The sequence below is a fragment of the Antechinus flavipes genome, chromosome 4, assembly GCF_016432865.1.
Source record: "Antechinus flavipes isolate AdamAnt ecotype Samford, QLD, Australia chromosome 4, AdamAnt_v2, whole genome shotgun sequence".
NCBI classification, from domain to species: domain Eukaryota; kingdom Metazoa; phylum Chordata; class Mammalia; order Dasyuromorphia; family Dasyuridae; genus Antechinus; species Antechinus flavipes.
This window is the reverse complement of record NC_067401.1, coordinates 11189976-11203795: the sequence shown is the minus strand read 5'-3', so window position 1 is coordinate 11203795 and position 13820 is coordinate 11189976. Positions and strand designations below refer to the sequence as shown.

At 60.0% G+C, this 13820-nt stretch overlaps 1 protein-coding gene across 1 annotated transcript; it reads right to left on the bottom strand.

The window, feature by feature from the left end:
- Positions 1 to 709: 709 nt before the first annotated feature.
- On the bottom strand, positions 710 to 12630 carry CHRD (chordin). Its single transcript, XM_051999986.1, has 23 exons — positions 12128 to 12630; positions 11807 to 11910; positions 11263 to 11392; positions 10862 to 10990; positions 10526 to 10625; positions 10261 to 10348; positions 9717 to 9858; positions 9158 to 9298; positions 8929 to 9011; positions 8683 to 8830; positions 8445 to 8551; positions 8191 to 8310; positions 7581 to 7737; positions 7211 to 7431; positions 6560 to 6673; positions 5951 to 6280; positions 5752 to 5845; positions 5584 to 5640; positions 2617 to 2720; positions 1995 to 2097; positions 1579 to 1733; positions 1289 to 1385; positions 710 to 1169 (listed from the first exon to the last, which is right to left on the bottom strand). The coding sequence occupies exons 1-23, from the start codon at positions 12441 to 12443 to the stop codon at positions 1117 to 1119; spliced, it is 3093 nt and encodes a 1030-aa protein (XP_051855946.1). The 5' UTR covers positions 12444 to 12630; the 3' UTR covers positions 710 to 1116.
- Between the last annotated feature and the right edge of the window lie 1190 nt (positions 12631 to 13820).

The window sequence follows — 13820 nt, the reverse complement described above, 5'->3', positions numbered from 1 at the left end:
CACAGTGGCTGGCATCCAGTAGGTAATTAATAAATGCTGGATCGGACTGGATTGGAGTAAAGCATCACTAGTGGCCGGGTGGCTCGCCCAAGGTCCCTGAGGGGCCAGGCTGGGCCACGGCCGGCTCTGGGCCCAGTCTAGCACAAGCGTACCGGCCCGACCCAAACAAGACCGGCTTCCAGCAAAGAGGAAGATGGACACCTTCATCTGGCTCCGGCCGTTGGAAGGCCCCCATTTTGCACCCGGGCCGCTCTGAGAGGGAAGCGCTCCCTGCCTGTCTGTGTGTTGGCAGAGCTGGCAGGTTAGCCGGGCTTTTTGCCAAGCGGTTACTCATGGGGCCCGCCCAGCATGCTCGAGGACTTCCATCACTGACCCAGCTGCCAGGAGTGAAGCAGGGAGCTCAGGGCAGGCCCCTGGGGGGGGAGCCCAGGGAGGGGAGAGCCAGTGCCCGGTCTGCCAAGATGGGCCACCCAGCCTGCGCCTGGTCTTTCCTCTCACCCTCCGAACAGCCCCTAAAGCCATCCCGGGCACAGCTGCTCCAAACTGCCTCCTGCCTCCTTGGGCTCCCGACTCCTGAAGGCAGAAGCGGGAAGAGCTCGCAGGCCCATCAGGCCCGGGGAGCTCATCCCCATCACAAGAGACTCGATGCCCCAGCTCGTGCCCGTGGCTCTCCCTCCCTCCTCAACTAAAAGAAGAGAGCCTGGAGCGATGAACTGAAAAACATTTTTAATAAATATATACATTTCCAGTATGACTCTGCTCAGCTCAGGGCGAGGATGGTGAGGTTGGGGGCGGGGGAGCCTTGGTGCTGAGTGAGGATAAATTAAAAATCCCAAAAAGCCGGTGGCGCTATATACAGGGGCTGGGGGGCGAGGGGCAAAAGGGCCCGAAGGCCGGGGCGGGGGCAAACAAGTGGGGGCGGGGAGAGGTGGAGCAGGCAATGCAGTGTCGGGGCCTGATACTGGCGCCAGCTTGGGACCCGAGTCCCCGATAGAGCCGGGGGCGGCAGAGGCGAGGCCACGCTGGCATCGGTCCTCCCTTGGATGACCTGTCCGGCCGCCCACTCCCCTCGGCCCGGCCTTCTTGCACACACTTTGTTCAGGTTCAGTCAGTCGCCTAAGAGTCCGTAGCTTCTTTCTCCAGCTCTGGCTCCAGCCTGGTCTCAGAGGCTGCAGAGACACGTGGAAAGGTGTCGGGCAGAGGAGCCGGTCCGCGGCTGCTCCCACCCTTGTCTCCCCTTCCCGGGGCCCCACCTCAGCGGGAAGCCCGCCATGGATTCCACACTTACATCGGGATGAGCAGTGAGAACAGCAGCGATTTTCCTTCCCGGAGCCACAGGCCAAGGCGGGGGGGCAGTTGTCCCTCTCACAGTGAGGAACCCCGGCCTAGGACAGAGAAGAAGCCGGTGGGCCTCCCGGCAGGTGTTGGGCGCCTTCCAGCACCGGGGCTCCCGGTGTCTCCGGATCCCGGGCTCCTGCTTCTGCTGATACCTTTCCTGCTCATCTGGGTCTTCCCGCATGGCAGCCCTCCCTGTGGGTCCCTCCCACTATCACTCCCCGGCCCAAATAGAGCACTCACCCCACACCTGCACGTAATGCAGGTCATCTCCCCAAAGGGGGGCACCGACGGATGCCACCGCTGACTCTCAGGGAACCACTGACCCCCAAAGCGACAGCCTCTCGGCCCGTCCGCCTGCATGGGATCCCCCAGCCAGGCCCGCGCTCCAGAGCCCGCTGCGTGAAGGGAGGAAGGGAGACGGGAAGGAGGAGAATCAGAGATGGAATTCAGAGGAGAAAGATTCAGAGATGGGGACAGATCCCCTCCTCCCACCCTGGCCAGGGAACTCCAGGCGCAATGCCAGCTGGGCCAGACCCATTCACCTGGGCCGGACCCGCTCACCTGGGCCGGACCCACTCACCTGGGCCGGACCCGCTCACCTGGGCCGGACCCGCTCACCTGGGCCGGACCCGCTCACCTGGGCCAGACCTGCTCACCTGGGCACTGTTTGCAGCAGTCGGTGGGGTTGGCCCGGATCGGCTGGGCGCAGGTCAGTCGGGGACACTGCACCTTCTCGCAGTGCACCTCCCCTGTGGCTCCCTACGGGGGAATCAGCAGGATTGGAAGGGACCAGGAGCTCGGGAGGGGTGAGCTAGCCCACCTGCCCTATCTGACCCAAACCCTTAATACAAAGCAGCAAACTTTCATTAAGTGCCTACTGTGTGTCAGGAACGGCGCCGGATACGGAGGATAGAGACACAAACTGTTCCCATCCTCCCCACCCCCGATCCACCTGGGTCCCCACGCTCTCTCCCCCATCCAAACTTCTGCTCCTTCCACCAATTTTCATACGACACAGACGCAGGCTCTTCCCCACAGGCCGCCCTTCTCAACACTCCGGCTTGTCAAGCCCTTAAATTGCGCCACAGAGAACTGAACACAATGGTCCAGATGTGGCTGGAGCCGCGCAGAGCCCGGCGGGACTGTCACCCCTTGTTCTTGGAGGCCAGCCCTCCCTTGATGAAGCCCAAGATCAAATCAGCTCCTCTGGTAGCTGTGGCTTGCTACCGACTTGTGCTGAGGAGGGGACGGGAGGCCGGTTTGGGAAGCTGCCCGTACCTTACAAGTACACACGGCACACTTAATGAGACCAAAGGGGGGCACCACGGGATGCCATCGGGTACCCGCCGCCCGCCAGCTCCGGTCACCGTCAAAGTAGCAGCCTGTGGAGAGAAAATAAGGTCCAGGGTCAAGATCAGGGAGGCTCTTTCCGGGCCACAGACAGACATCAGTCAGTCAGTCAACTAAGTTCTTACTATGCTCTGTGATACAAAAGGAAAAAACAGTCCTTCCCCTCAAGGTACTGACATTCTAATGGGGAAAAAGAGTAAATGACTGTGTTCGGACAATACGAGACAGGGAACCTCAGAAGGAAGGCACTGGCAGGGGGAAAGACCAAGAGAGGTCTCTGGAGAAGGCCGAAATTGGGTCAATGAAGCCGGGAGACCAAGATAATGGCACGGGGGACAGCCGGGAGCTAGAACTGCCGGGAGGCCCTTGTCACCGACTTGTTGAGGTCGTCCCATAGAGTGTGAGAAAGGCTGGGAGATGAAGGGTTTTCAAACAAGGCATTCGGTCTCTGCTCCTGGAGATGAATCAAATTTTAAGTCCAGAAACATTTGGTAAGCACCTACTAGGTGCCGGGTACTGTCCGAGGTACTAGCCCCTGGAGAATGTCTGTTTCATTCTTGGCAATGCTCATAGCACAAATAGGAGCTAATAAATCCTCGCTGTAGCATTGATTAATTGAAAACGGAAAGACAATAGATTGTGGTCTCAAGGAGCTTAGGTGGGGGAGGAAGAGTCACAAAGCAATATGACAAGGTAGAACATAGTGAATACAAAGGGAGGGCTCGGGAAGGAATTAGGAGTTCCCAGGAGAGGGAGAGATTGCTTCAAACTGAGGGAGAGCAGGAAAGGGGCAGAATTGGAGTTAGGTCTTGAAAGGAAGGACTTCAACAAGCAGCAATGAATGGAAGTCCTTTCTGCACAAATAAAAGCTCAAAGGGAAGAGGGGAGGACAAGTAGAGGGATGGGAAAGCACTAACCCCCCAGAGGGCTGGGAAAGGGAAATCGGAGTCAGAACAGGTCTTAAATCCTAGGCTAGAGAGGTTAGATTTTCTGATGAGGACAGGAAGGAGTTGGGAAGACTCTATGATCAGATGTGTGCCTTAAGAAGTAGATCCACATTATATACCTCAACAACAATACTGTTTGAGGATGTATTCTGATGGAAGTGGATCTCTTCAATAAAGAGTTCTAACTCAGTTTCAATTGATCAAGGATGGACAGAAGCAGCTACACCCAAAGAAAGAACACCGGGAAATGAATATAAACCGCTTGCATTTTGGTTTTTCTTCCCGGATTATTTCTACCTTCTGAATTCAACTCTTCCTGTGCAACAAGAGAACTGTTCGGTTCTGCACACATATATTGTATCTAGGATATACTGTAACCTATTCAACATGTATAGGACTGCTTGCCATCTAGGGGAGGGGGTGGAGGGAGGGAGGGGAAAAATCGGAACAGAAGTGAGTGCAAGGGATAGTGCTGTAAAAAATTACCCTGGCATGGGTTCTGTCAATAAAAAGTTATTTAAAAAAAAAAGAAGAAGTAGATCCAACAAAGGATTTATAAAGGGACAGACAGGCCAGAGGACCGGAGCCCCCAAGCGGAAAGGGATCTCAGAGGCCGGCTAGGCTAGCTCTCTCAGTTTACAGATGGGAAAACAGAAGTCATCTCCAAGCATCTCAACCAAATGGAGCCAGGGTAAAATTCATTATAGTCACTGTCCCCCAACTCGACAATCCGGTGACAAGGGCCTCCCGGCTGTCCTAAGTCCTGGCTGGACCCCAGCAGAGCCCAGGTAGAATCCATCATTTTTAGTTTAAAATCTTTTTCTCTTCCAAGATGACTGAGAACACATCCCCGTCCTTCCAATGGCCCATATTTAAATTCCTGAAACCATCTTATGTCTTCCCTCTCTCCAAACCCCCGTAGTTGGGCGGTTGCAAAGTCTTGTCTATTCCAACTTCATCGTTCACTCATTCTCCCCTCTCCACTATCACCATCACTTCTCTCCTGTATCACGTCCTCATTGTTCTCCCTCCTTCCAGGTCTCTTTCCATCTTCCATAAAGCTGCCAAACCGATAGTCCCCAAAACAATTTCCGATTATGCCCCTTTGCTCCCTGTCCCTGTCAGACACAAAATCCTCAGCCTGGAATTTAGAGGACTCCATTAGATGACTTCCCCCTAACCTTATTTCCTTCACATATTCTCTGTTCCACTCTCACCGTTCCGCTGGTCATTCCCCATCCGTGACATTCCAGGAGACCGGCGTCTATTCAGGCCTTGGCCCAGGTGGGCCCTCATATTCCGAATGCCCCCCTCTTCGCTTCTGACTTCTTGAGTCTCTCCCAATTTCTTTAAAACACAATTCCTAGGCTACCTGCTAGGTGAGACCTTTCTTCATCCTTTCAGCTGTTAAGACTCTCTTTGGCTTCTGTTCTCTCTCTCTCTCTCTCTCTCTCTCTCTCTCTCTCTCTCTCTCTCTCTCTCTCTCTGTCTTTGTCTCTGTCTCTTTGTCTCTCTCTTTGTCTCTGTGTCTGTCTCTCTCTCTGTCCCTGTGTCTATCTGTCTGTCTGTGGCAGGCAGAAACCGTTAGGTTTTTATGTGTGTCCTGCCAGTGCCTTGCTCACAGTAGGTACTTGGGAAATGTTGCTTTAATTGAAGGAAGCTGCAGATAACCCTTTACAAGCCTGTGGTCCACAATTCAGGGCAAAGATGAGGAGGGCCTGCACTAGGGGAGGGGCTGGGGAAAGGTGGGGCAGGAGGGCTGCAGATTTTAGGGAGGTAGATTTGATCTTCCCCCAATGCAATTGGTTTCCTTAAAGGTCAGCTTCCACTCCCCCCCACCCCCTCGCTCCTGCTTTCATGCCCTTCCGTTTCCCTCTTCTCCCGTCTCCTAGAGCCATCAGCAGTTCCCTCTTCTCCCTCCCCCTCCGCCTCCTCGCTCCTCCCTCACCTTCTCCGGGATCCCGACTCCGATCCAGCCCTTGTCTGTCTGCAACGTCCAATTTTTCTGCGGAGCAAGGAGGCGGGGCTCAGTTTCCTCCAGTGCTCCAAACTTCCCCCTTGCCCTTTCCTGCTCCTCTCCTCTGTTCCTCCCCTCCCCCCATCCCTCTTTGGTTACTGGGACAAACTGGGCAGCACTGGTCTGGAGCCTGCACGGGGTGAGGGCAGCTCGGGGGAGGGCACACCACGGGGTCACAGATCACCGTTCGCCTCTGTCAGGAGAGAGGGCCGAGGGGAGGATGGAGGAAGCTCCCGGGGCCCTGCCCCCAGCAGCCCCCTTTCCCTCCTTCCCAGTCCCCTCCGGGCGGCCCCCTTACCTGACAGGTGCAGAGAGAGCAGAGCGGGTCGTAGTTGGGAGCCCAGCGCGCTCCGTGCGGACGCTGCTGCCCCTCAAAGAAGCACGTGTTGGGCTCGCGCAGGGGCCCGCCCCCGCCCCCTTTAGGAACCGCCGCCAGCGAAGCTTCGGGCGGGGGCGGGGGCGCCACCGGGCCCACGGATGCGGGCACCGCGGGCGCGGCCACCAGCGGGGCTTCGGGGCTCAGGTAGCTCCTGGGCGCCGCGGCCGCCTGCAGCTCGGGGGCCGGCCTGTCGGGCAGAGGGGCCGCCAGCCGCAGGCTGCCCACCTCACACTGGTTGGGGATGTGCACCTGAAGGGAGAGGGGGCGGGGACTGAGGACGCCTCCCTCCTGCCCGCCCTCCCTCACTCCCGCTCTCCCTGAACGCCCCGGAGCCCCCTGGGACCCCCCTCCCTCCCATCCCCTTTCCCTGAGCACCCCAGAACCCCTCTCCCACCCATCCTCTCTCCCTGAGCGCCCCAGAGCCCACCGGGACCCCCTCCCTCTTACTCTCTTCTCTCCAAGGGGCCCTGGAACCCCCCCCCAATCCCCTTCCCTCCCATCCCCTCTCCCTGAGCAGCCCCAGCCCACCTGTCCCCGCAGTTCCCCACGGGGGCTGTTCTTGGTGCTGACCAGCAGGAAGGCCCTGCCCTGGGAAAGGTGGTGCAGTAACTCAGACTCCAGATCCTTCACAATCCCCTGGGCCTGTGGACACAGAGACACAGAATGGAAGGCTTGATCTAGAGCTGGAAGGACCCTCAAATATCATTGATTCAACTCTTCGATTTTACAAATAAAGAAACTGAGGCACAGAGAAAGCGATTTGCCCATAGACTAAGGGGAGTCAGGTTCTCCTGCTCCAAACCCAGTGTTCTCAATATCACACAGAATAGAGTCTTTATCTCCAAAGCCCAGGAGGTTTTATCTTCCCAACCCTGTCAATGAGGCTCTAAAGCTGTCACCCGGAACTGGAAACCACCTCAGATGTTTTCGAGTCTAACCCTCTGATTTCCCAGAGGAGGAAACACAAGGAGTATCAGCAACACTCACACCCAGGACCTCTGACTACAAATCCAGGGCTTTTTCCGTGGGACCTGGATCCCCAGCCTTCCCTCTCCCCCAGGAGGGGCCCAGCTAGCGGAGAACGACCCGAATCCACATTCCCCATTCCCCGAGGGCCACGGACTTATTTCTTATTTGCCCACATAAGGCTCCCCGATAATGCTCAGCAAGTTCCCTCACCTCAGGACCATAGAATCCCTTCAGCAGGCGCTGGGGCCCTGGAAGGCCGGGAGGGCCGATGAGGTGGACAGTGACAGTGCCCTGCTCAGAACCACTGAGTCCAGCCAGCAAGACCTCGTAATGCAGATGGCAGTGCCCGTCCAGGAAAAGCCAAGCGTGCCCCGCAGCTTGGCTTCGTATGGGAGGCAGGGCCAGAGCTCCTGCCAAGGGCACTGGAAGCACTGGAAAGGGAGGGGATGTACCAGGTAAGGAGAGGACCTGCCTCCTACAGGAGATCCTGGCCCAGGGTGCCCGGCCACTTGCCTGGGAAGTCAGCCATCAGATCCTCCTGACCGGTAATGGGGTGAAGGGAAAGCACTGTGGTACTCACCATTTTGACGGGCGTTATACCCACTATAGGGCACGGTGGCAACATGCCCACGCAGCTCCCCCTCAGGGAAGTCCTTGGTGCCCACATTCAGAAACAGCTCATTCTGTAGCAGCATGTGGACTCCCCGGGCACCTAGGCCTGGACACATGCCCACGATCTGGCAAACAAGGCAGGGGAGGGGGATCCCATAGGGTGGGATAGACAGAAGGAGGTCAGCAGAGGTAAAGACTTTAGCACCCAAGCATACACACACACACACACACACACACACACACACGTGTACAGTGCACACATGCATGCCTACACACCCCTCAACTATTATGCAGAGGTGGGGGACTGGGTTTAAACACTACATAGGACATTAGATTTTTTTCAATGGATTGGTTATTGGTTAGGTTTGTTGAATATTTCTTTTTTCTTTTTCATTTTTTATTCTTTCTTAGGGTGGCTCTCTAGGAGAGGAAAGGGGAGAATATATTGGGAGATTTAGGTGACAGTAAAAACAAATGATAATAATAAAAATACATTTTCATTCAGCCTCCTCAGCCCAAGGGAGGGCTCTTCTAATCCTGCACCCCAGCCCTGCCCTCCTTCCCCGGGATTCCCTTACCATGCGCCCTCCTTGTTGGCCCCTGGTCATCTGACACAGGACGTTGCGCTGGTTCCTCCTCCGAGGCTTGGTCTCCAGAGTCACGGCTGTGACCTCGCTGGCCGTGCCCACTACTTGCACCTGAGGGCCAGGGACAAGACGCAGAGGGGAGGAGAGGATCAGGGACCCTGGAAGCCCTCCAACTGCAGCCCCTCCAGTGTCCAGCCTCCCCTGCAGCCAACTCCCCAAGGACTTTCCAAGAGGCAGCCCCTAACCTGGTAGAGCAGAGAGCCGTTCCCCAGAAGCCTGAGGCTGGCCGAGCCTGCGGCACCAGTCTCCACTGGCACCAGGGCTTCTGCGCCACACAGGACACTTTGCAGGGCTTTGGAGAAAAATGAACAAGGATGTAGAGGAGCAGGAGCGGGGGGGCGGGGGGGGGAAGGCCATCCTATTGGTCTTAAAGCCCACGCCCCTCCCTCCAGCTGGGGAGGGTGGCCCAGGGCAGCCACTCACTGTCACAGCTCTGCCTGGCAATGATGTGCCCACTGATTCGGGGGCCGGGACCCTCCTTCCTCTCCAGGGATATCTGAAGCTCTCCCAGAGCCAGCCACTGCATCTCCTGAGCCGTGAGGTCGGGCAACACTTCAGCAAAGCCAGGTTCCTGGAGAGGGTTAGGGAGAGCGTTCAGGGAGAGAAGAGTCAGGAAGGGCAGGACTCCGGCCGGATCGAGAGGGCTGGGAGGACAGGCTGGGCCCTTACATGAGCAGAGACATTGGCCTGGAGCTCTCGGAGGAGCTGGTCCTGGTGTTGAATCTGCAGTCGCAGGGGAGTATGGAAAGATCCTGCAGAAACATGGATGGGTACCTGTCTGCTTTAGATATCCATGCCCTCCCCCCTCCTCCCTCCTGGCTCCCTGGAAGGAAGATGTAAGACCTGCAGGAAGGGTCCAAGGCCCACCAGGGCCTTGCGCCCACTTCTTCTCACTCACCACCACTCTTAGAGTCCAGCAGCCCCTGGGAAAGCAGGAGGAAGTGAAGGGAGTCTTCTGTGTCACTCAGGGTGAGCAGAGCGATGCCCCCAGTATTGGCTTGGGGTGGGCCCTCTAAGGTCAAGATGGCACTAAAGGTCTCTGGGTACAAGGGGAGAGGAGGAATTTCAAAGCAGGCCTTCCTTTCCCTATTGGATACGTACCTCCCCAGAACTAGCTCAAAACGAGGGGAGGGGGCAAAAAAAGCCCCCTCTGCTAAGACTAGGGCTTCTCTTTGGATGAGTGAATGGATGGGTACAGGGATGGATGGATGGATGGATGGATGAATATTGTGTGTCCAGCATTGCACAAAGGGACAAGGATACAAATGCAAAAAAGTAAAATGGCCCCTTGAGAAACAATAGGGTAGGAGGGGTAAGGTGCCCAGGGACAGCGGTTTTGTTTTTTTTTTGGGGGGGGTCACAAGAATCATGAGTGGGGACATGGAGCAATTGATTGAATTCTCCAAGCCAAGGCTCAAGGTCTCACAGGTTCCCCTCCTCCCCCCATCAGTCCTCACCTGCAGCCAGTGCCCGGTGGCGGATCAGGGGCCCCCAGACCTCCCCTGAGGGGTGAGTGGGTGTGACCAGCACCACGTGCAGCTGCTCAGCCCGAAGGAGCCGAAGGGACAGCCGGGGCAGTGCCCGCCACATCCCACAGACCTGAAGTAGACGTGAATAGAACGAATAGACAGAGGCAGGCGGAAAAAGTGACACAGACACAGATAGAGAAACAGATAAATGGACAGCGCTCAAACTGAGAAGACACCGGTGGGGTCAGGCACAAGTAGATAAACAATCCCCAAGAGGACTTACTCCCCAGCTGACTCGCGGGGGACGGGGAGCACCACTTCCTTCTCTGAGGCTCTGCTTTAACTACAAAATTCGAGGCTGGACTGGGCGGTGGCGAGGGGGCTCTTTCAGCTTTAAATCTATGAGCTGACATGATCAGCCGATGGCCGAGATGCGCCGCACCCTCCCCTGATCTCCACCCCCGCGGTCTTGCCGCCTGGCCCAGGAGCAGGGGGAGATGGGATGGCGACCAGGACTGGGGAAGGGTCTCACCAAGCCATCCTGGGCTTGGGGAGCAGGGTGCTCGAAAAGGATGTTGCCACTTGGGTCTGTGAATCGGACTCGGGTGACGCGCTCCAGCCTGCAGGGGAAGGAGAGGGCTAGGGAGGAGGGGACCAGGACGCAGCTCCCCGGGCGCCCCTTGCCGCTTTGCCAGGTCCTCCTTGCCCTCCCCCCCGTTCTCGTTCGGTTCCGGGCCCTCCACACCAGGACAATCTGGTCCCCTAGTTTCTCTGGCCCCTTCTCCCTCTCAGCTCACCCTCGATAGGAGACGGAGAAACGCAGGGTGGACCGCAGCAGCAGCACCCGGCTTCTGGCTACTGCCTGCGACCCTCTGCCGGTCAGCAGTGCCACAAAGTCTGCGGGAAGAGAGCAGCCCCGAGCTCCACTCAGAACTTCGCTTCCACGAGCCCCGAACGCCCTGCGTGGGCCGGCCAATAGCCGCCCGCCTTCCCCGCCCCCGTACCCCTACCCGCACATATCCTCCCGCCAGGTGCCCCAGATCGTGCCAGTCCTTTACCCGAGTTCCCATCCTCCCTCTCCCCACCCTCCCGTCCCCACACGCCCATCCTCCCTCCCTCCACCCCTCCCGTACCCGTGTGCCCATCCTCTCGAGCCCTCTTTTCAGCTCCAGGGTCCCCGCGGTTGCTGTAGCTGCGGTGCTCCGGATCCCGGGGGTACTCGAAGGCCGAAGCGGAGGGCTGCTTTTCGGGAGGGGTCCGCTCTGGTAGGAGTGGAGAAGGATCGGAGAGAAGGGCTCAAAAAAGTTCATCCCAGCCACGAACGCAAAAGGGGGAAGAGTCCCCTGGGACCCACCTCCTCCCCCACCTCCCAAGTGCTGCCACCCGACGGGGCTAGAAGCGGAGCGGAAGAAGAACCCAAGGCCCTGACCCCCAGGGAGCCAGGGAGCAGACAGGGCGAGGAGCTGAAGCCGCGAGCAGCCCGTCTCGGCACCTGGGGCGAGGGGCGGAGCCTAGACCTGGGGGCGGGCCTTACCAGGGGGGCACGTCTGACAGCAGTGACCCGGCAGCTGCCGGGGCTGCCCGCAGTTCGGCACCGGACACTCGGGTTTGATGTTCTTGCAGCTCACTCGTCCCGGACCCCTGCCCCGGCGACCCCAAGAGGGCTACGGCCAAAGTAGGGACAGGAAGAAAAAACGGTCAAGACGGGGAGGGGGGCACCCCAGACACTAGAGAGTCCGCTTGGGGAACTGGGAGCGAGATGGGGGAGGCCTTCTCCGCGCATCCGGGCCAGGGAGGAGGGGGAACTGACCGGGCGGCCCGGAATTACGGAGGTTCGGCAGAAGCTGCCCCCAGTGCCCCGGGGTGAGGGAGCAAGAGAAAGAACCTGGCCCCTCGCTCTCTCCCGTGCTCCCCACAGACCCGCCCAGGGCGTCCACACACAGTGTCCGGAGGCCTGGGCCCTCCCCCACCCCGCTCCATCACCACCGGATCATCTCGGCTCCCGGCAGTCCGAGGTCCTCCAAACGGGCAATTCTTGCCCGGCGACTAGGGGCCTCCGTGTGCCCGCAACCACTCACCAGCTCGCAGGCACACAGCACGCAGCGCATCACCCCGAAGGGCTCCCCCAGGTCCGGGTGCCACGTCTCCTCCAGGGCATAGAGCTTCCCCCCGAAGGAGCAGCCTGCGGGACGGGCACTCAGCTGGCAGCCGCCGCCTCCCTGCCCATTGCCCTCCCGCCCCTGCGCCCATCCCCTCCCTAGAGCCGGCCAGCCGGCGTCCTCCCGCCCCTGCGAGCTAGCGCTCTCCTCGCCTCGATTCGCCTCGCCTCGTGCCAGACGTGCCCCCCAGCCCCGTGCCCGCAGCAGCATCGGGCACCTGTGCCACCCGCTGCCACCTACCTGCCGAACCCCGGGCGGGCAGCGGCTCCTTCTCGGGCCGGATGGGCAGCTGGGGGAGCTCGGGGCCGGAGCCGCGGGCCGCCCGGGACCCCAGCGCCAGGAGCCCAAAAAGTAGAAAGTGAGCCGGCGGGCCCGAGAGGCTCCGCATGACGCGGGCCGGCGAAGGCAGGCAGCCTCCGGGCTGGGCCGGGCCGGGCGGGGCGGGCGACGCGAGGCGAGGAGGTCGGGCGGGCCGGCCGGCCGGGGACTCTCCGAGGCCGGGCCGGGGCCGGGGCCGGGCCGAGCCGAGCTGGGGACTGCGATGCTGCCGGGGCATTACAACAGCGGCGGCCGGGCGGGACAGGGCGGGCGGACGGTGCCTAGACGCGGGCTCCAAGCGGCTCCGCTGCCCGGGGACGGCGGCTCCGGCCCCAGCCCCGGCCCGGGCCCGTTTTATGCCCGGCGCCCAGGGCCCCGGCCGGGGGCCTCCTCGTCAGCAAACGGGGCGGCGGCGGCGGCGGCGGCGACACTGCGAGGGGCCGGGCCGAGCCCAGCCCGGGGGGTCCGGCGCTGCAGACGCGGCCCGCTGGAGCTGGGGGAGGGGAGGGGCAGAGCGGGAGGGAGGGGCTGGAGGGGGACCAAGGGAGGGAATGTCCCTACGCGGGGGCGGGGCGGGAGCCCCCCATTCCCCCCCTCCTCCGGGGGACGCCACCTGGGGGGGGAGGCGGGAGAAGCCAAAGACGCACTGACCATTCTTAGCTAGGTGCCGGTGACACCCCTTTGAGGGGCTCCGAGTGGGAGGGCCTTCTGTGGCTCAGGCAATCCCGGGGGGAGGCCTGGGGTTGCGGGAGAAAGTGGGGTTCTTCCAGGAGAAGGAGCACAGCTCAGGGGCCGGGAGCTCAGGGCCAATCTTAGGGAGGAAGCAGAGGAAAGCCTCCCCTCCCCCCCTCCTCGCCCCCTGCCCCCAACACCTGTCTCTCGCCCGGGGATTTCAGCTCCATCGCTCAGGGTCCAGTTCCAGCTACCCTCCCCCATCCATTCCAGCTCCTTCCCGGCTCCGCTCCCGCTCCGCCACTCGCCCCACCCGGATCCATCTGCCTTGCCCTCCGTCCAGTCTCTTCTCTAAGTACTTTCCGTTCTCCGGGCTCCGGGGACCGGGCCATGGAGCAGGGACAGCTTTCCTCCCGGTGGCCCGCCCCCCGCTTCCCGGCCCTTCAGGCTCTCCGGCAGAGCGGCCCAGCTGCAGGCCAAGCGTGGCCTGCTCCCCGCTCCGGCCCTCCTGCTCCTGGGACTCCCCTGTCAGAAGCTCCCCCCCTGACTTTCTGACCCTGTCTGCTGCCCACCTGCACACACACACACACTCACACACACACACACACACACACACACACACTCACACACACACACACACACACTCACACACACACACACACACCCCACACACACTCACACTCCCCACTACCTCAGCTCCCAGCCACCCCTCCCTTTCTAATCTGCAAAGACATCTTGTCTGGCTAGACTGGAAAATTCCAGGGTTTGGGCCCTGTTCCCGAGGAGACAACGCTGAGCGAGGAGAGGAGCCGGGGAGCGAGGAAGGAGCAGCAGCGGGAAGGAGGCCGGGGGATCATGAGCCAGAAGCCGGGAGTTAGAGAGAAGCTGAAGGGGGTGTTCAAGGAGCAGGGATGCTCTGGTAAATGTTTAACAACCAGCTCTC